General features: G+C 46.4%; 1 protein-coding gene across 1 annotated transcript in view; it reads left to right on the forward strand.

Moving 5' to 3' along the window:
• Positions 1-20,720, forward strand: part of LOC106034489 (uncharacterized) — a 115,651-nt gene that overhangs the window by 74,291 nt on the left and 20,640 nt on the right. The window contains exons 9-14 of the mRNA XM_066999647.1: positions 2,479-2,569; positions 6,938-8,899; positions 9,857-11,756; positions 12,007-12,131; positions 12,417-12,498; positions 12,588-19,825. Of these exons, the coding sequence (XP_066855748.1) occupies positions 19,750-19,825 (76 nt within the window). The 5' untranslated portion in view covers positions 2,479-2,569; positions 6,938-8,899; positions 9,857-11,756; ... (1 more) ...; positions 12,417-12,498; positions 12,588-19,749. The remainder of the gene's footprint in view (positions 1-2,478; positions 2,570-6,937; positions 8,900-9,856; positions 11,757-12,006; positions 12,132-12,416; positions 12,499-12,587; positions 19,826-20,720) is intronic.

The raw sequence follows: 20,720 nt of genomic DNA on the forward strand, positions 1-20,720 counted from the left end.
ATAGGGTGGAAACAGCAAATCATTCATCACATAAATCAGCCCCAAGAAAATGATCTCATATTTATTTATGTCCCAAGCCAAATCTGCACTCATTTCCTCCGTGAAAGGTAATACATCGCCTCAGCTAGAGTCTTGAGTATCAAGCTTTTAAGCAACACAATGCCCGCAGTCCCTGGGGCATTGCCTCAAAAGAGGTCAGGGCTTCTGCAGCTGAGTGATCAGGGAGGGCTGCTGTGACGGCTCCTGCTCATCACCTTGTCTGCACCACCACTTCCCAGGGGCCAGTGGAGGCTGAGGACCACTGGTCAGTGCTTTCTCACATCTCAGGTGTAATGTTTTGGAACTTGTTTTTCAATGTCTCCGTGACCATGTTTATCAGTGCCATGTTTCTCACTGCCCAGCCTGCGTTTCCCTTCAGCTTTGTTCTTCAGAAGGGAAGCTGAAGACCTGGGGTCATCACTACATGAGTGAAGTTAATATATAAGTGGAATATAAAGAGCTAATTCGCAGTTAACAATAAAAGACTCTGTAATCGATTGGCACCAGCTATTAGCAAGTCCATCAGGGTGCCTGTAACCAAACCTTAAAATTGTCTCCATCACTTATCATCATTTTGTTTTGCCCATCAGTACTTTGTTACAATATCCAACAGTGATTCCTTGTTTAGCCATCCAGGAATTCATCACGGAGATGGGAAGACAGCCTCACTAGTGTATACTATACCAAGAGTAGGCTGGGTTTTCAAGTTGATCACTATTTCCAGTAACTGGTAAGGCTGTGTAAGCGGAGACACAGCTGGCAATATTGTAGTATATAGTCCATATGTTTTATTTAAATTCACTTTTTTTTTCTTTTCCAGTCTAAGTAGCATTGCCATGTTATTTTTATGATGTAGTCCTGTGGTTTCGAAGAGAAGGTCCACAAAACCCTGCAGGCTGTCTGTCGCAGAGCTGGTCCATGGGTTGTACCAGGCTGCACATCCAAAGGGGCCCCCACAGCTGACGTGAAGCTTTTTAACCCATTGCCACAGGGCTTGGCATGTCAGAGGTGTCCCCTGCTATGTGGTGGGTCCTGTTGTTGCTTAGTACTTCAGCGTACACAGCAACTACAAAACATTTGGGAACTGCTTACCTGCTGTATTCTTGCTCTCAAAGGGTAAGGCTTTGCCAGTATTTTGCATAAAGTTAACCCTAAGGCATGGCCCTGGAGAAATACGTATTCGAATGTTTCAGGAAGAGCTAAAACCTGCTCCCATAGCAATGAAAGGAGGCCTTGCCATTGTTTTATGAAGTTGGAAGAGATTCAAAGCATCCTATGACGGCTGCTTTGGGTTATGGGAGTCATGATTAGGGTTTCTGTTGCTGTTCTTTGAGGCACAGTTTGCTTCAGGTGTGTAAAATTCAGGCAATTGGGTTCTTGGTATATGAAATAATGACAGGCTGGGGAAAGTGGATGGGGTGTGGGATGGGATGGGACGGGATGGGACGGGACGGGATGGGATGGGATGGGATGGGATGGGATGGGATGGGATGGGATGGGATGGTAGGCTTACCACACGTTACCGATACCAATGTTTAAAAGTTATAATCATACTATTTGATGACCTTTCGGTAATGGCACAACCAGTATCATGTCCGAATTTATTATTTGTACAGAATTTTCTCCTGTGCTGTGTGGTTAAGACCACGACCCCTCAGCTCTGAAGCCTCAGCTTCTTTCCAAGCCTGGCACAGGGCTGGCTCTCCCTGCTAGCCCAGACTCTGCTAGAGCTGATTTTGGGGTGCAGGTGCTGGGCCATGGGATGGGCAACAGGGCTTGGGAAAGAGCTTGTGAGCATCGTAAAGGCATGTGGCTTCTGGCTTCCAGGAGGTTTTGGTGTGCTGGCATCAGAGCTTTTGTCTATCCCCCTCATAATAGGCGAGCGTCTCACTGTCTGTAACACATCCCCCTTCCTCAAACCCTGTATTTCGGTGTGGAAAAGGCAGTAGAGGGTGTCTTATCTCCAGATTTACAGGGGACTTGCTGCAAGGGCTGAACCCAGGCCTCCCAAGCTCCAGGCTCAGCCTCACATCACCAGCAGCTCCTGCCCTCTTCCTCCACAGCCGCCGGGCCGGAAAAAGCTGTGGCCATAATCTGGTGTTAAATCTCTTCTGATCAAGTAGCTTTGCTCTTAACAAAATAATCCTATAGAATGACTTGGCTCTCAGCTGGGAGCAGTAGGAAGATCTGGGCAGTGTATTACAGGCAGGGCACAGCACCAGGAAATTAAGCTTTATTATGTGTGCTCTGGCAGCGGAGCGCACACAGAAGTGATGTTTATGGCATTCGTGCCACCGTTCTTTCTTAATTCCTAATTCTTTTCCTATCACAGTATGGTTGGGATGTTCTCTTAGGGGAAAGCAAGGCTAATTTCTGTTTTTTATTTCTGTTTTTTTTATTTTTTATTTTTTATTTTTTGTTGTCGTTGGTTTTTTTAAGCTGACAGATGAACCAAGGGCTCTGCCCTGCCTGTCTGTGTTCACTCCTGGAGCGAGCAAGTCAGATGGGGCAAGAGCCAGACCTATCAAAGGTAGGTTCAACACCAAAATTGCTCCAGCTTGATCCCCTGACACCCACTGTCCTCTTCTGCTGACAGCCATGAGGCCGAGACCACCAGTATGTTCCCTTCTTGGAGCCCAGGGCTGTCAGGGTTCGGAGGCAGGGCAGTCATTGTGGTGAGCATCACCACTGCTGCCCAGACCCACAGAGTAAGGGGCAGGGGAGTCCCTTTGAGACCAGCTTGTCTGGCATATGGGAGCTCGTTAATCAGGCTGCAGATTAGTAATCTGGTGTTTAAAAGCATTATCATACTTTTTCCTCCCAGCTTTAGGAGCCTGGTAGTGGTAATTAAAGTCCGAAGCCCTGGTTTCAGTTCCTTTCTAATTTAAAGATTAGATACCAGCTATACTGAAAATCTTTTTCCATTTACCTTTGCCAAATCTTGAAAAAAAAGTGGAGTCATGACCCAAAGCAAAATCTCCAGCCCCTGTTAAGTCGCTGGCATGCTCCTTTGCCTCTGAGAAAGTCAGTTACATTGGGGTTTTCCCATATTTTGTTGTAGGGCATCGTAGTACTGATGATCAGAGAACCTGTCTCCAAAGATCTGTTCCATGGAAACAGTCATGATTTTCAGATGAAAATTTTAATTTCCTTCTCTGGAAATAACAGTGCTTACTGAACTTTCAGTTAGTTTTCGTCCATGTTTGTGAAATATTTTGCTGAACGTGGCCAAAAGGAGGGGCATAGAGGGCAGACCGGTAGTTTTCAGTACAAAAAAATCCTGAGAAAATTTTCAGGGGAAAATGAGGAGATGCCTTCAGTTCATCAGAGTGTAAAGGGCTCAGCCAGCTTGAGACTTCCCTATTTCAGATATGGTGCAGATACCCAATAAAGTCAACTCTTCTCACCTCTAGAGCTGCAAATGACACATTTATAATAGGATCCTCAGGAACAAGGGGCTCCGGGTTCAGCCTGAGTTTTTTAACACTTCTCAGGCTCTGTGTGAGCTTGAGCCTTCTCTTCATTCACCACGTTAATGCTAAACGCTGCTGAAACCACCAGGTCTCCCTCCAATAGATTTCCTATTAAAACTATTTATTTTACAGGATCTCTCTGTTCCCAAATATATACTAGTTTAACATTTCTGGAAAAGGTTTGGCTAGGCTTCCTCGGAACTGGACCTTTGCTCCCTCCCAAGGTTCATGAACCTTCACAACTCTCTAGGTGAACTCAGCCTGACTTTCCCATATATAACCAAATCCCAGGCCAGGTCAGTCTCATTTGGTTTCGTGTTTCACTATAGGCATTTTTTCACAGCTCCAGTTTTAAAGACCTGAGCGTGGGACAGATACAGGGCTCCCATAAATGCAGGCCATGGCCATGATAATCTTTGTGCATCCCATTTGTTGTATATGATGTTGAAATGTATTTCCCTGTAGCAAAATCCTGGAGTCACTGGGATGTGAATTACTAGCAAAGCAGAAATGGAAGAGGAGTGTTTATGGTTCATATGTTAAAATAATTCCTCCAAGGTTTGATGTACTCCCAGCCTCACACTAATTCTGTTTGGTCTGAGGCATTGTGAGTTTGCAAAAGTACCCAAAACGTTGAGGGAGGAAGCTCAGTTTGTTCTGAAATGACCACAAAAGGGCAAAGGCATTGGCTAGAAATGCACGCTATAATGCATAGTATGCAAAGTCTGCCAAAAAGTCTGAATTAGACAATTCTCTCCTGCTGTTTCCTTATAAGAGCCCAAAGAGGCGGTGCTTTATGTCAAGAAGCATGAGTCAATCCTCAGAGGAGGATGCTCAAATGGAAAACAGATCGGAGGAGGGCTCTGCAGGCTGTGCTGCTGCAGGTCCTGTCCCTTGAAGTGAAAAGCAGAGGAAGGGAGGAAAAATGGGATCGGTAACAAATGATGTGATGGCAGAGTGTCAATCACAGCGGAATTTCAGCCTGGCCCCGTATTACAGCGGCGCTGGGAGTGCTGTTCCAGCAAAGGCTGCGTCAGCACTTTGTTTAGCTTATACACCAATTTATTATCTGCCCTTTGGGCTGAGGCTGATTTTTCTAGGAGTTAACCTGGCAACAGCTCTCATCGTGTATTTTCAGCTAGCGCGTAGCTCAAGAGTTGTTTAACCTCTCACCTCTGCAGCCTCGGCCCTGGCTTATCCTATCACGGCGCAATTTGCTTGGAGTGGCTGGAGATGTAAGCCTGAAATGCAGGCTCTGCAGCAAAGACAGGGGGTTGCACAAAGCTCCCACACTCAGAAAACGCCTGCATGCTGTCCCCTCAGCCTGAAAGTCTCCTTGGAGGCGGCCAGAACCGGTGGGTGTTCTGGGGGAGTTTCCATCTCTTCTGACCTTGAGCATCACTGGGCCAAGGGAAGCAGGGCACTGATCCACGATGGCAAGCAGTGGAATTGTCCTACCTAATTTGCGACTGCCCGCTGGAAAAATGGGACTAAATACATCTTCTTTGTTCAATTCTGTTGTGGAGTGAAATGCTATAGTTTAAAATCCCGCCTTTGTAATGGGACTTGAAAGCAGCCAGCATGCCTGGTGGGTGATGGCTCATTAACCCACGATAACTTGATCAGACCACGCTGAGAGAACTGAAGGGCAATGGGTTGCTTGAACGAGGCGTTACTCTCCCAGGACCTCTAATGTCACTGAGATGGGAAACCATGGCATCGCTTGCTGGGGTGTGAAGCCTCCTGCTTAAATCAGGGTCGGTGCCTGAAGGTTGGAGCATGGTAAATATGCCACCAGTTCTGAAAGCATCTCCAGGGACCTATATACCAGGAAGTGTGACTGCTGTGTCAGAGCAGCTGGCAGAAATGTTAGAATTAGTAGGCACTTGGATAAAACTGATAGACTGGGGAGGAGTTAGTGCGGTGCTTGCAGGGAGAAATCACACTTCACAAATCTATTAGAACTATCTGGAGTGTCAAACAACATTTAGCTGGGGTTGAGCTGGCTGACTGAGGCTTTCAACAAGGTCTCTTACCATAAGCTTTTTAAGTAATGAAATTGTCATAAAAGGAGGGAAAGACTTTTCATCAATTACAGGCTTGTGATGATAAAAACAAAGTTCAGGTCTAAATCTTCAGATTGTACAGTGAAGAGGGGTTGTGGTATCATTTATGGTATCATAAACATAGTATCATTTATAAATCAGTCTTTTCTGGAAGCTCCCAATCTGGTGAAGATGTTTTGTGTTAATTTAAATCTGTGCCCAGACAGCACTTGCTTTGGATTTACCAAACAAAAATCCATTCAAGCTAGGTAAGGTTACCCCCATTGTTCTTACTACAGCATTTACAACTCTCAACTAAGATTCTGGTAGGAAGCTTTTCCTGAAAAGACCAAAAATCTGGTGGTGGATAAAGTCATGCCATCAAGTGAGGGAAGCTGTTTTTAGAGCAATAAATGGACCATCTCTTGTGACCAATCTCCCTGTGAAAGTCCAGCAAGGCAAGCAGTAGCTCTTGAGAGAAGGTCTGGCCAGAGAAAAGAGGTTTTGATCATGAGGGAGAGGTTTGGGGCTGCAATGAGGGTGGAAATATCAATGAAACACAGTACCAGAGGAGAGGGCTATCTTCCTGCTATCCAAATGATTTGGGCTATTTTTACACTGCATCACCTACACATTTTACACTGCATGTCCAAAACAGCTCAGCTGTGTCCCCAGATACCTCCATAGCCTGTACCATGCCTCCTGTTTTATGGAGATTTTCTAGTCCTGTTAGCAGAAGAATTTAGCTTTTCAAAGGAAAAATATATATTTAAAAATTCACCACAAAGGACCGAAGTCCAGAAATACAAGGTTAAATGGCCAGGAACGAGGATTCTGTCTGGTTTCCAGAAAGCAAGTGCTTGAGGGCTGAAAAGGAAAGACACCCAAATTATGAGCTAAGCCTGAGCGCTGAAGCTGCATGCAGGAAGGTGTCCAGTGATTGTTGGAGAATAGCTTGTCTTGGTCACTGACCAGGATGATCGCATGGTGAAGTTATTGCTCTTCCCAGATATCCACCACGCACTCCGAGTCAGTGGCCAAAATCAATTAGCAGCGATCGCATCACCCCACAGAAGGCAAATATGCTGTCAGTCTGCCGTTGAGCAACAGTGCTGCTTATTAGCTTATTGAGGATGTAATAGGAATAGCAACGGGTGAATAGTTCATGACAGATTATTTATGCGTCGGACTTCCTCCCGTTCCCTCTGTTTGCAAACTGACCTTGACTTTCCCTGCTACATTCATAACTCAGGACTGCTCGGTAACTCATTTCGGTGGCACAGCTCATTTGAGATGGCCTTTGGATATCTGAAAAGTGGGCTGTTTTTTTTTTTTGTTGTTGTTGTTTTTTTAACGACTCTTGGCTCTCTCTCTCCAAAGGTCTTGATATATTTTGGTGAAGATGTTTTACAGAAGCAACATGGGGAAATGGGGGGAGTCATCAGCCACATGCCATTAGCAGAGCCCTTCCTCTATCTTCTTTTGTGCTTCATTCCCTAAACTCACCACCTGTAGCCCTGTGCACAGCCCGATGACATCCCAATGACCTCCATAGGTTTTGGATCAATGCTCAATCCCTTCACTCTGTGATATCACAGCCTGCTTTCCTACAAACAAGAGGTGAGATCACGCACTCAGGCTCCCAGCTCTGAAAGCAGTGAGGTCAAAACCCATTTCAGTCAGGGGAAATAGAAAAGTATCTGGCCCTACTCAGAGGTGAGGGAGAGGAGAGGATGAGCTGGGCAAGAGCCCACATGTGCTCGAACAGAGAGCGCCTGATGTTTCACAGACGCTGCGAGGAATGCTTGCCGGTCGGGCTGCATGAGCTGTTGCTGCTCTCGCTTCAGAATAAAAGTCCAGCTCTCCCAAAAAACTTGGGCAGAAGAGCCAGGGAAACAAGCCACTTCTAACGCCTGCCCATGTAATCAAGCCCCGAACACAATAGCACTCTTCCTTGGCCGGGACCTGCGGCCCTGAGAATTGGGAAAAACCATTACAGAGATGCTCCTGGTTTGAGGAGCACTGCCAGCTTCTCTCGGTGGTCCCAGGAAATTCCCAACCAGACAAGGCAGCACTCATTTTTCCCACATCATCTCAGCTTGGGGTCCCTGTGGAGAAAGCCTGGTTGCTCTTGAAGAGCCTCTAATTATCCCTTGCAGCGATGGGAAGGAGCAGCAGGCTGTCTGCAGTACAAAGCAAGCTTGGGGTCGCCCTGACCCAAGCTCCGTGTCAGACTGCCCCAAAAGGGACTCTCCCCATGGCAAGGGGCTGCCGGGTGCCTGGGCCACCCCTGAAGGCCGGCGGGGCACAGCCCTGGGAAGGCAAATGGCTCAAAAGCAGCACTCCCGAGGCACCCCTGAGGCATTTTGGGCCAGAGCCGTGAAGAGCAGAAGGCTGGCAGAGGACACCTGCCCTGGCTGATAAATGTGTGGTTGACACGGCCGTGTTAGGCCCAGCTCCCCCCCACAGGCCTTATCCACCACCCCATCGCCAGGCCCAATTTGGGGCCAGGGCTGTTCCTTGTCCTTGTATCCTGCCCCTTCCCATGGGCAGAGCGAGGAAATGTCTGTCCCTGTTAGAAATTGCTGGGGTGGTGTGGGAGCTGTGGTTTATAACAGGTATTTATCATTTTACAGGGCTGCTTTTCCTCGCGCGGGGGCTCAGCAGCTGGCATGAAGGTGTTGAACCCTCTTTGGTGCCACCCTTCTGGCAGGGGTAGGTTACCAACATGTCTAAATCCGGCACTTAGGTTGTTTAATGAGGCTGTATTGTGGGTTATGTGATGGAAAGCTGGAAATTATCACATAACTGAGAGGGAAAAAAAAAAAAAAAGAAAAAGATTTTTGGTAGGTTGCATGGGAGCTGAAAGGTGTTGGAAAATGAAAGGGTCTTGGAGCATCTGGGTGTTTCTGGCCTGACCCCAAGGAAGGCTTTAAGTGGTGAAACTCTGAGGTGTGCGGATGTGTATGACTGCTTCTGGGGTTTTCCCCTCAGTTTGGGTCTCTTTTGGTCTCCATAGGAAGAGAAAGCTGGTACGTGACTTTGCATGGCTCAGCTTTCATGTGTCCTTCGAGCAGAGGTGCAAAGGGGGCCAGCAAAGTGGAGCAAACACAAGCACAAGGGGCTGACTGCTGTGGTAGATGTCAGTGACAGCCAAGCACCAGGGGAGGAGAATGTTTTCTGAAAAGGAACGCTTTCAGCAGGATTTAAGAGCAAATAAAAGGAGCCCTTGAGAACTCCCAAATCATATGGAGCTGTAAGTCCAGTAGGAGCGAGAAACAAGCTGACAGATACCGAGGTGATGAATCAGATTAAGGAGATGGAAAAGAGTTGCCCTGAATGGTAAGCCCTTCTAGGGCATGCTGATTGCCCGAGCTCTCTTTTAAAATATATAAAAATAAATTTAAAAAAAAATATCACTGCTGCTTTTGCAGGGAGTTTCTCTGTCAGGAAGTAATGAGATCTTGCTGCCTGATTGTTAAAACACACACAGGCTCGGAGTAAAGAGGCGTCATTGTGGTCTTCAGGGCATCATCACTCTGTAATATATATAAAAAACCCTTGCTCTCTGCTGACTCACGCTCTGCTCTCTGGAAACTGCAGCCCTCTTGGCAATCCCCCTCTTTCCACCCTCCACCCCTGGCATTTTTTTCTTTGACAGCACTTTTCCGATTTTTTTTTCTTTTCCTCCTCCTCCACTCAGACTACCTCCAAGAGAGTATAGCTTGTTGAAGGCAGTGTTTTGTCTCCTCTAACACTATTGGGAACAGATGGAAGATTACAGAAAAGCATGCTAGTGAGGCTGGAAAAAATGTTGCAATATCTATAGCTGCCCGTGCACTGCTGTCTTGCACACATCTATCCATATGCAAGGCAGACCTGGATGCTATTTCCCAAATTACTTCTCCAAAGCAACTGAAAAAGAGTTAGGATGAAAACTGTGAGTGTTTCAAAACCACTTTAGTTTCAAAGCTTTCTGGAAAACAATACAACTTAAAACATGCTGTTTTTCTTAAACAATACTTTTTTTCTTTTCCAATTGAGCTAATATTTTTACTTGAGATGTATTTGTAAGGTGAAGGCTAATCCATTTAAACAGTTGCCAGATCAAGACGTCTGATATTTTTCCACTTTGAAAGATTTTTTTTTCTGTGTTATTCTTAGTGCGAGCTAATGTGGAAAGTGCTTTGAGCATCCTTGGAACGTCGTTTGCTCAGGGCAGAAAAGAATTTCAGAACCAAATTGCATTTCCTCACATCCATCATCTCTTTTCAGCCTGGTCTTCTGGGTCTATTCTAGGCAGTGGCTGCAGTGTCCAAAATAGCAAACCCCTCGGCGGTCAGGAATTCCCGGTGTGACTCAGTGGCCTCAAGGATCTCTGCTGGGAAGCAACAGGGTGGATAAGTGGCTGGGGGGACCCTTAAATATGTAACTTTATTAATATTTGGCATTACCAAAAACATAAAACTGAGAAAACCACAATAACACTTAACTTGCCATTCTAATTTTACCAGGACTGCTTTGGCTTTTTAATGATATATTGTTCCTACTCATAACCTATCTGCTCCTCAGCATCCAGTATTTACGTTGACAGCTTCAGGTTGCTAATTTTTCACCCCTTTTTAAAAACTCTTTTTCTATTTGTTGTTGTTGTCCTTGTCATTGTTGTTATTATAAACAGAAATGGTTATTTTCATAATCAGAATGACAGACCATCTGGGTAGGTTTGGCTTTAGCCTTTGTAGTGACTAGTTTGGAGAGCTGAGTCGAAAGTAAAATGTACATTGGGATTTTGAGGAGGAGGATATAATCCTATGTTTTTCCCAAGAATAGCAGGTCAAAATGTGAATTCAGTCACACTTCTCTATGCGAATCAGTGTTGGCCACTCTCCTACTGTTACTAACTTTTTCCATATCTGTTGTGTACCTAGCTATGCTTTCAAGTCTCCTCTTCTCTGCTAGCTCGGTCCTGTAGCTCTGAGATTGAGGCATCTTTCTTTGCTTTTTAGCAGAGGAAAAGCTTTGTCTTCAGTGTTACAGGAAAAAGTCATGACAAATGCAAAAGCAAATTGGCTATACACACTTGTGTGATTAGGCTGAATAATCAATGTCCTGAAAGCCTGGTGTTACTGATTAAAAAAATCTTTCACAATTTTTCTTAATAAAGGCTACAGAGCATGTTAATCTAGCAAATAAATTGACTCCGACATCTGCTTGTTCACTTGACTTCCATGGCTTTCTTCTGTTAGAAGTGTGGTGAGTCCTTGAACTCAGCTGAAATGAGGACGGTGGTGTTCTCCGTGGCATTTGAGGAGACAAGTACTATAAAATCTAGTGACATGCCCAAGTGTTCACATGTGCTCTTTGGTGCTGTGATTTGCTTTGTTGGTTTGCTGAAATGGTGTTTTGATGAGGACCTGGAAACGATAGTGGACTGACGGGGTGGTTGTATTCCATGTGGGATGCTCGGTACGTATTTTTTGTCTCCTAGTGCCATCAGAGTAACAACAGTGGAGTGAGTTTGGGGTTTGTGTGGTGGGTTGTTTTTGTGAGGTTCTTAGTACTTTTTATTTATTTATTTGCTTGTTTGTTTATTTGTTTGTTTGTTTGTTTTCTGTATTAGCTGAGATTTATGATGCTGTAAGCGTAGCTGGCTTTCTCTTTCCCATCTGCTTCTGCTTAGCTCAGTGTCTAAGCCTGCATCCTAACAGAATGAAGGAGAATCAGCAAGAAGCGATTCTCTAAAGCTCCATCTTCTGCCTTGTCTCAGGCTTCTTGTGAGAAATTTGGAAGAAAACCAACAGGGGCTAACACTGCAGTTTGCAGCCTGATCATCCAGAAACTAATCAGTGGAGTTATTCCAGTTCACACGGTTTTGTTGCTGCTCTCTTTTATAGCGGCAACGACCAACCCAGCATTCATCTTGCATGGGAAACAACATGCTTGTTTGGTTTAGGATGTTACGGCTTTTTCAGCCAAGGAGCAGCCATATGAGCTGGGTATCTTTCCATGCAAAACACACGGCTTCTTACAACCATCTTATGGGATGCTGAGATGGACTAGGAGAGTGCTGAAACATCTCTAAATTGCTGTCTTTTCTTCAGAAAAGGACATGGGACTTCTGAGACTCTACTAGAGAAGGAAGAGCAATAGGACTGCAGGGTCATCCTCTCTTCTTCCCAAGCCTGGGTGCACCAAGGTGATGCATGGGGCTGTTTGATGTGCTGCTTTCGCAGCCCCCGGGGCAGTCGCTGCTCCTGGGTGACCCCCTCGTGCTGGGGTACGAGCATTTGAGGGCAGGCACCACGTTGTTTTGTTCTGCTTCACACAATACTTGGCAAAGAGGAAAGAGAAGGGCGTCTTGGCTCTCTACCAGGCCTCCAAAGTGCTAAAATAATACTAACACCATAATAAATCTTGAATTTGTATTATTGTCTGACACTCCACAGCTTATTTTGGCTCTGGGCACCTGCGAATTTGGACAAAAAATATAAGAACTTGTCAATGTGGAGCAAATGAGAGCACCCGACTTCAGGCTGTTTAGCGAGACACCACCATGAATCACCGCATCTTGGTGAGAAGAACACAGGATTTCCTGGAAACGAGTTTGGGCCTTGACAGGGCTGTTTGATCTTCGGTTGTTTAGGCTTTGTTTTTGTTTTCGAAGCAGCAAAAACATCATTTCAAGCTGTAAACAGACCGTTTTGCTTTGTCCTTGAAGCAAGTCATTAATTGGTTCAGAACACGGTTTAATTACTGCCTGTGCATAATTAAAGGGGCCATCTCTGTTTTATTTACTGCCTTCTTTCTAGTAATGCATTTGTATTAATGGCCTTTTGATAACCTTGCTCCTGGGCAGGATCAGCCACAGCCTGATACAATACCTGTGTCTGGGATGTGCAATGGATGCAAGGAATTGCAGCCATCAAGCTTATACGGAGGTGAGATATGCAAAATAATTACTCTTGTATGACAAAGAGAAGCCCCAGGGGCCGGGTTCACAAAAGGGTGCCTTGTTTTTTTCTGGAAGGTTGGATCCCTGCCTGCCCTGTTCACCACAAGCCCTGCTGTGACCTTGGGATGTGGCCTGAAACTTACGACAGTTGCTTCATCGTATTTGGTGGCTAGACAAAGTTTTGCCGAATTAGTTTCTGACAAGAGCTTGCTGATGGGGCTGGGGACAGTTTATTGTGAAAAGCTTGTGTGTGTATTTCAAGCTGCTGCAACATGATGCTTCCTCTGTCCTCAAATAAAATAGATCCTGATCTTTGAAGGAGATGCTCCTGGTAGACAAGCAGGGAGAAAACAAAAGCAAAGCCCACCTGGGAGTCCCTGTCCTGTTTTTGAGAAGCCGATGTGGTACTTAGCTTGGGCTCCTTGTGGTCATCACGTGCCTCTTCTCCCAGTGACCTGTGTTCTGTTGACACCTCTAATAATTTTCACATGCTCTGAATCAGGTGCCTTGAACTAGGTTTCAGTAGGGAGGTGGTAGCAAGGAGTTATAAAGTATTGCATGGACAACAGGCATGGTAACTTCCAGGAGCGTACTCCTCTGCCACATCCCTTAAGCATACTTTTAGCAGAGACCAGTGCTGAAGCAGAGCAAATCTAAAGACCCTTTCCATGCTCCACAGCATCTCATAGTATCCCACCCATCAGGCCTTTATCACAGCCCATTATAAACGCATTTTTTTCCTCAAACTGAATAGAAACCTGAAGAAATCAAAGGAAAAAAAAATGTTCGCTCCTATTCTTGAAGTGATTCCAAATTGTTCTGTGCGTTTGCAACTGGGGACAAATGTTTGCCACTATTGTGGGGGGTGTTTTGTTTTTGTTGTTGTTTTGTTTTCCTCTCCGCATGTCTAAGTATGATCTGATCCTAGAGATGGTCTCAAACCGAGCTTCCTTCTCCCTTGCTGCCAGTCTCTGAAGGACCTGTTACACCCAGGTGTGCTGTGTGTCATAAAGAAGAAAAAAAGAAGCGAGACGTGGCTGGTTGTCACCACAGACAATCTGTGCGATCCTCAGCGAGACCGCAGGGAGCTCGAGGAGTGAAGCCCTCTCCTCACAGCACCTCCTGCTGGCAGCCCAGCCATCGTGCTGGGGCATAGAAGCCCTTGGAGATATTTGGCCAAGCCTTGCTGGCCCTATGCAGGCCCTGCTCCTGGGGGAGCTGGCTTCAGCTTGCCGTTTAGGCTAGAAGATGAGGCCAGCAGCAGCAGCAGATGCCGTGATCTCATTCCCAAATGCTTTTCCACATGCCTGAGATGGGTTTAGCAGGTAAGGGAGAGCTGGCAACTGCCGCAGTTTGCAAAACAAAAAGACGCCTCTGCTCAGTTTAGCTGCTTCTAGCTCCTTTGGCTCGGAGCTCCCGGGGGGCTTAGCAAGCGATGCCAGTATCTCTGCGACCTCCTCCTGGCTTTATAGCCACCCTGTGAGTTGTTAATGTTGGCTTTGCTACCTAAGCATGGGGTAATGCTAGCCAGAAGGGTCAAGGCATGGAAAACATTATGGGGAGCTGTCACGGCCCCTGAGGTCCAGAGGCCACCAACTCTCCTCTGTGTGTGGGATGACACAGGAGCATCTGAGAGAGTCAAATAGCTGTGTGTTTGGGGTTTTCCTCTGCTGCTGTCTCACAGGTCTCTTGGCAGAGGTACTGAGCCACTCGAGTAGAGGTTGTGACCTAGCTGTCCCCTGTAAGAGGTGCACGTGTGGCCAGCAGTCAACAAAGACCCAACCTCTGGTTACGAGCCCTTGAATGCAAGTCCCGGGAGCTGCACCAGTGGCCTTTCGGAGCTGCTGTCTCCTCCTCCTCCTCCTCCTCCTCCCCTTACACCCCCTATTTGCCTTGGGCTGTGGACCAGTATTTAATACGGTGAGTATTTAATGCAACCCACAGGAGGCTTTGTTCCGGCCACAGGCTCTGCATCAGCCTGTGCGTGATGCCGGGGGTCAACCAAAATGGCGGTGGTCGGGCCCAACGCGTGCTACTACACGTTTCGCACTGGTGAGAGCAGATCCCGTGTTTCCCAGTCAGCAGAGCATGAAAAGCACATTCTCACCCAACCCCTCGTGCCTAATGTGACCTCCCAGTAGCATGTGTGGGACATGAGGAGGCTTGCAGAGCGTCCCAGGTGGCGTTCGGTGCTTGATGCAGGCACAAACGCTGCCGTCTCTGGTGGGCGGCGTTCATCCAGCCAGCTGCATCCCGCTGCAATCCTCCCGAGCTGCGTGTTACAGGACTGGGGGGTCAGCTAGTATTTGGCTGGGAAGAACCTGTCCCTCCCATTCATCATCACTCTGGAAAAAATGTGTTTTGCTTCCTGAAGCGGTATTTTGCTGCTCCCTGGGGAGAGCTGAATGTGAAGGGCTGTCAGCGAGCATGAGTGCTGATACTACCCTCCTCTTCCTCCTGCGGAGGAACGTGGTCGAGGGCTTGGATGCCGAGGAGGTGAGGATGGGATGTATCTTCCCGTTCTGGCTCGGTGTGTGGCTGGGGAGGGAAGTCCCTGCTCCCACCGTGCCCAACCCAGCTGCCAAACGTCACGGCCCCAGCCCACCTTCATGAGGAAGGCCGCACTTCTCCAAGCTCGCCCTGCTCGTAGCCGAGCACAGCTGAATGCACGTGAGCCACTGCTGGGCTGATCCCACAGCTGTTTCTAATAATAACCTCTTAGGGAGCCCGCTTCTAGGTGACTCTTGTCCAAGCGTGCACGCTCAGCCCGAGGTACAGCTGTTCAGAAGGTGCTGGCCCTGTTCACTGCTGCCTTCCCTGTGGCCAAAGAGGCAAAGCGGACAAAAGACTCGCAGTTCAGCCTACAGCAGCTAATAGGTAAGACCTTGTGTTTCCTCGTGTGCTACTGCAGTATGTAAGAGCAAATGAAGAAACTAGTTATGAAATCCTTGTTAAGAATTTCTTTTGGTGGAAAATCCTTTCTGGGAACCTCGCCCCATGCAGCATTTCTAGGCTTGACCCTTGGTTTAGGAGCAGCAGAAAACAGAGAGATCATGTTGAGTCTCTTTCTTTATCACAGATTTCCGTGATTAACTTGCTCAGTTCTTCTTCCCCTATAAAATATGAGGAATAACAAAAGCTTTGCCCTCCCGCAGAGACTGTAGGGGTCTCTGCCAGTAGATGCTACTGGTAATGACAGGCTGTGAGGTACCTGCAGTGATCAGCTGCTGCATGTGGTGACAGATCTCTGCCCAAGGAGCTTATTCCAGCACAGTCCTAGAGGATCCAGGGATGGCACTGACCTGGGAAGCAGGGAAAAACTCTCTGCCATGCCTGTGGTACCTTTAGACTTGGCACCAGGGGCATCTGGCAAAATTACCGTGAGGTTTGGCTGGCAAAATCATGGCAGCTCCTACCTGAGAAGGTAAAACAGTTTCTGAGTGAAAGAGGTTAGATTAAAAACAGCCACTTAGTTCTGCCATGAGTGCAACATGGATTTGACACAGGGCTTTTCTTAAGCCCCTTAAGAGATGTAGCTTATACACTTTCTTCTTCCCCATCAGCTCTGATGAGGATGTCATCAAGGACTAGAATGTGAATCAACAAACTATTAATATCCCTCCAAAATTGACTTTTCAAGCTTCAGTGAGACTAGAAATGCAAATGAAAATACCATGCAAATTGCAGGATGTGAGGCTTAAAATACTGTATCACCGAACAGTGTTCCCATTGTGAGTGCAACCAAGAAACAACAAGGAACTCATCTCATGACAATTAGCTGTGTGGGTGTTCTTGTTCTTAAACACAGATTTCCATATGCAAGAGATGTGGGCAGTTCCCACTGCATTTATTTTTGCGGTTGAGTTTATGTACAAACAAACCAAATTCCAGCTATGTCATTTCATGGTGATAAAAGAGTGGGATTCCATAATACATGGCTCCTTAAAACTAGGTTTAGTGATTAAAACTTTGAGGGGCAAGTTCTGAAGGGATGTAAATAGAAATTAATGGGATTTTCCCTGACTCTGGCTTTCTGTGTGTTGATTTATCTGCAGCAATTCCAGTAGAGCTGTGCCTGCTTCTAGAGTATCTCATTGCCGACTCTTTTTCTTTCAGTTTCTTTAAAGAAATGTCCTTTGTACCCACAGGAGAATGAGGAGAAGGACCTCCTGTTTGTGGAGAGCTAACATGTCATAGCATCCTTTCCCCTGTTGTATGGAGCGGGGAAATGTGCAAAGAAAAGCAAAAAACAAAACAAAACAAAAAAAACCTTGAGGACAGGCTCTGAATCATGTTCTCTGTGTCTAATGATCTCATTCAGTCTTGTGAGATGTTCAAGGGCATGTCTGAGTGAGGGAAGCTAGAAGAACATCTATTCTCCTGGAAGAAGCAGTGTAGCAGCCCCTGCCTTGCCAGCACACCCATGTGCCCCTTGGGACAGCGGTGGCTGGCAGCGTTTGCTCTGTTTCTCTCTTTTGGGAGACAGAAAAACAAGCTCTAAACAGGAGGTTTCTCTCTTGAGGATACAGGGAGCTTTCGACAGGGCACGTCTACCAGGAGCCAGGCCTGTTAGTGTTTGTGAAAGTAAGGATTTTTGTGAGAGGGAAACAATGTAAGCTCTCCTTTTCCGTCATGCTTTTCATGCATTGGGGTAAGACGTGTGAAGTAAGAAGTATTATTGTAAATTATTGTTCTTGGCTGATTCTCCTGTTCTGTTTCCAGCATGTAGCTCTCGCTTTGTATTTTTCTCCTGTATCTATGCTACGCAGATGACGTTATTTCAGATTAAATGAGAATAGAAGGAAAAATTTAGTTGGCAGAGTAGGAAATCGCACGTCTCCCCCTCAATGCCAGGCAGGCCTTAGTGAGATTTTGGAGCAAGTTCCTTCATGGTCATCAAGGATGAAAGTGGCTTCCAGCAATACCCACTCATAACATTATTCCAAAGATGAATAGATTGTGCTGTGACTAATTCTAGGAACAGATGTAGTGGGGAAAGATGGCTGAAGAGCTGCTCAGGAACACCTCTGCCTTCTCCAACATTTGTGCAGTGGGTATATATAGGATTCACGGGCACTGCTCAAAGGCACAGAGCATCTCCCCAGTAAGCCACCTGGACTTACCAGCTGCATATCCTCTTTCCCAGCAGCTTTCTCCAAAAAAAGAGAGACCTGAGGTAGGTGACTGTGTTTGAGGAATCTTCTCCAGTGGACAAAGACAAGTCAGAGGGATACATGGGGAGGAAGGAGAGTCCTGGGTGTGCTAAGCCTCGAAGGGGGAACCCAAGGATTCAGGGTGGGAAAATAAATATCACAAGAGGCTGCTGGTAAGCCTGCTTCCCCAGAGGAGCTTCCTGACTCTCTGAACACAGAGGATGCTTCTCTACTCTGACTCTCTCTACCAATTTCTCCAGCTCATCTGCTTTCCTAAATCCGCCCTCTGCATACTCCTGATCCTGTCCTCCCTGGCTCTGACTCCTCCTGCTTGTGGCTCATGGAAAGGACCTGTTCTTGTTGTCTCCTTTCCATTCAGTGTCAGTGCCCAAGAAAGGGCAATTTCAAATGAGTTCAAGGGGAGAAGAGGTTGCCATTAAGACTTCTTTGCCTTAAAGATGTCCAACTGTCCTGCCAGGCAGAAGCAATCTTCCCTCTGTCATGAAGGCTTAAGAAAAAACAAGATGCAGGAGTGAGAAACTTAAGGCTCTTCCCCTACTTTCAAAACTAAAATTAAGCCAAGTGATACATATTTTCCACTGTATTTTTTTTCAGCTGATCTTTTTCTCATAGCTCTGTTTCCTGAAGCGATTCCATTTCTCGAGGTCATCCTAAGGCTGCGGATCCTCGTGGTATCGCTCCTCCAGCAGCCTCCCTGGCCCGGTGGCCTCCATCTGAAAATTGTTAGGGAGAGCAAGAAGCAGCGATAGCTTGTCCCTGTGCCAAGCTGTGCTTTCCTCATTATTGCCAGCATCTCCAGCTATCCCCTTCTGTGCTTCGGGGCGTGCAGACTCGCATCTTGCTGCTGCTTCTCTGTTGAAGGCAAAGGCGTTGGAGGTTTGACCTCGTGTTCCAAGGTCCACAAGTTCTCTGAGAGACTGAAACTGCACTTGATGTCTCAGGGATGGTAGAAGTTGGGTGTGTAGTTTGTCCAGTTAATTGGGGGGGTTGGAACTGCCTCTTGTAAGTGGCAGCTTCCATGCAGGGTGCCAGAAATTGGTGTGACCAGGCGCATTAAAGGTCTATGGGTTAAATCCTTCATTGCAGAGAGACCAGTGTTGGGGCTGGACCACTTACTTTTACCGATTCGGGTTCATTTTTGTTCCTGACTGACCCTTTTCTCACTTGTTTTCTTCTCCCTTGTTCTCTAAATCAAGCGAGTCCAAAACAAAGACTAAAACACCAGGACTGCAGCCGGGATGGAAGCTGAGAGCCTGGGTCTGGTTGGAATGGGAGAAATCACTTGGCCTTTGCACTCCTGAGATAAGTAGAAGAAGGAGATAGGAGTTTGTGGGTACTACATGGCTGAAGTTTGTAAGTTCACCATTGTTATCTGCTCAGAGGAAAAGCAAATATTTGATTAATCACACCGGATGGAAACTTTTCAAGGGGGGAAAATCTTGTGCACAGTCCTGAATTCGTGCTGTCATCATTCAGATGTAGTCAGGGTTGTCTCTTGGGCTTGAATCAGTCTATGAAGGGTCTAGTCAGCAGGATGTGAAATCTCTCCGATAGACAAGAGGTAAGAAGTTCAGCATTAAAAAAAAGAAAACAAACCCCTGCTTTCCCCAGAGGAGAAGCCCACAGCTTTTGTTTCCACAGAGGTCTTCCACACGTAGGTAGGCATCAATGTGTAAATGTGTTGGGGGAGGAGGGAGGAAGATAGGGAAGTTCATAGGGCAAATCCAGCTTAGAGTGGATTTCTCCAGAGTGGGAGAACCATTTTGAAAGATACATGGAACCACAGAGCAAGAGAATTTTCTCATGCTTTGTTTGGTGTTTTTGCTGCCAGAAAACAAGAAAAGGCTGCTCCTTACATTTTATTTCCTAAAGCCATTTCTGTAATGCTTACTTCATTAGAAAGGAAGCATGCAAGTGTAGAGGAAGTCAATAAAAGCCCAGCCTGATTATTGTTGTTTACCAAAGGCAAGGACATCTCTGGTGGCTCAGAGCACAAGTTCATCTTTCCCAGCATCGCTCCTGTATGAGTGACCAACATCAGATGCAGACGGGAAGAATGTGCAATGAAGGGAGAAGCATCAACGGACCTACCCACCCAACATCCACCAGCCCAGCCAGAGGCTCTCTCTACATCTTTGGGTCAGTTTACTCTCTTGTGTATTCCAAGTTGACTACCAGATAGCAAATTTCAGTATGCTCCTTTTCTACTTAACAGCATTTTGCATACCAGAAATTCTTTCAACAGTCTCCTAGTGTAAGGTTAAATATATTTAGACATTACTAACGCTGAGACAAGTTCATTGTCCGTTTATTTTCACCACAAGTTACTGGTATGAAATGCATACTTTTATTATTACAGTAGATCTCGGAGGCCAGATTGCTCGTTGAGTGGAAATACCTGGATTTAAAACAGAATTATGAGTTGTTCCTTGCTTCTCCCAATAACATACCAGCTGAGAATCAGCTCATGAAACAAACCCACACAAGTGGATGTCAGCCTGGATGGAATAAAAAGAAAAAAAACAAGCTCTTTGCACCTATTGGTATGTGATTCTCTGCCTGCCTTCAGCCCCATGGTGAGAATGAAAATTTGACCTAATAATGTCTTACTGACCCTAAATGGGAACTGGGAGCAGGGCTCTGACACCAACAGACACTCCCTAAGCCTCAGTAATTCCTGCAAATGAATCAGAGAAATGGTGAGAGGAGCAGAGCTGGGACAGGGTTGGTTAGTGGCTGTGCCTGGCAAAGCACCACCAAAATCTCCAATGTCCACCAAGAGCGTTAAATTCAAGGTGCAGAGGGGTGGAAGAAGTGTGACACATGACCTGTGGTCACCTCCCTCCTGGGTAGCTGGAGTTGACGCCGGGAAGCCTCTCTGTGAAGCGTGGGGATGATCCACGTCCCAGGAATATTGCAGCAAGTGGAGATTGCAAAATATGTCTGGAGAATACATCAGTGCTTGGGATGGATGAGAGGAACTCAGACCTCACCATCTGTGCCCAGCTCCTGCGATTTCCTGAGAACGGCTCCT

This window comes from Anser cygnoides, chromosome 6 (assembly GCF_040182565.1).
Source record: "Anser cygnoides isolate HZ-2024a breed goose chromosome 6, Taihu_goose_T2T_genome, whole genome shotgun sequence".
Classification (NCBI taxonomy): Eukaryota; Metazoa; Chordata; class Aves; order Anseriformes; family Anatidae; genus Anser; species Anser cygnoides.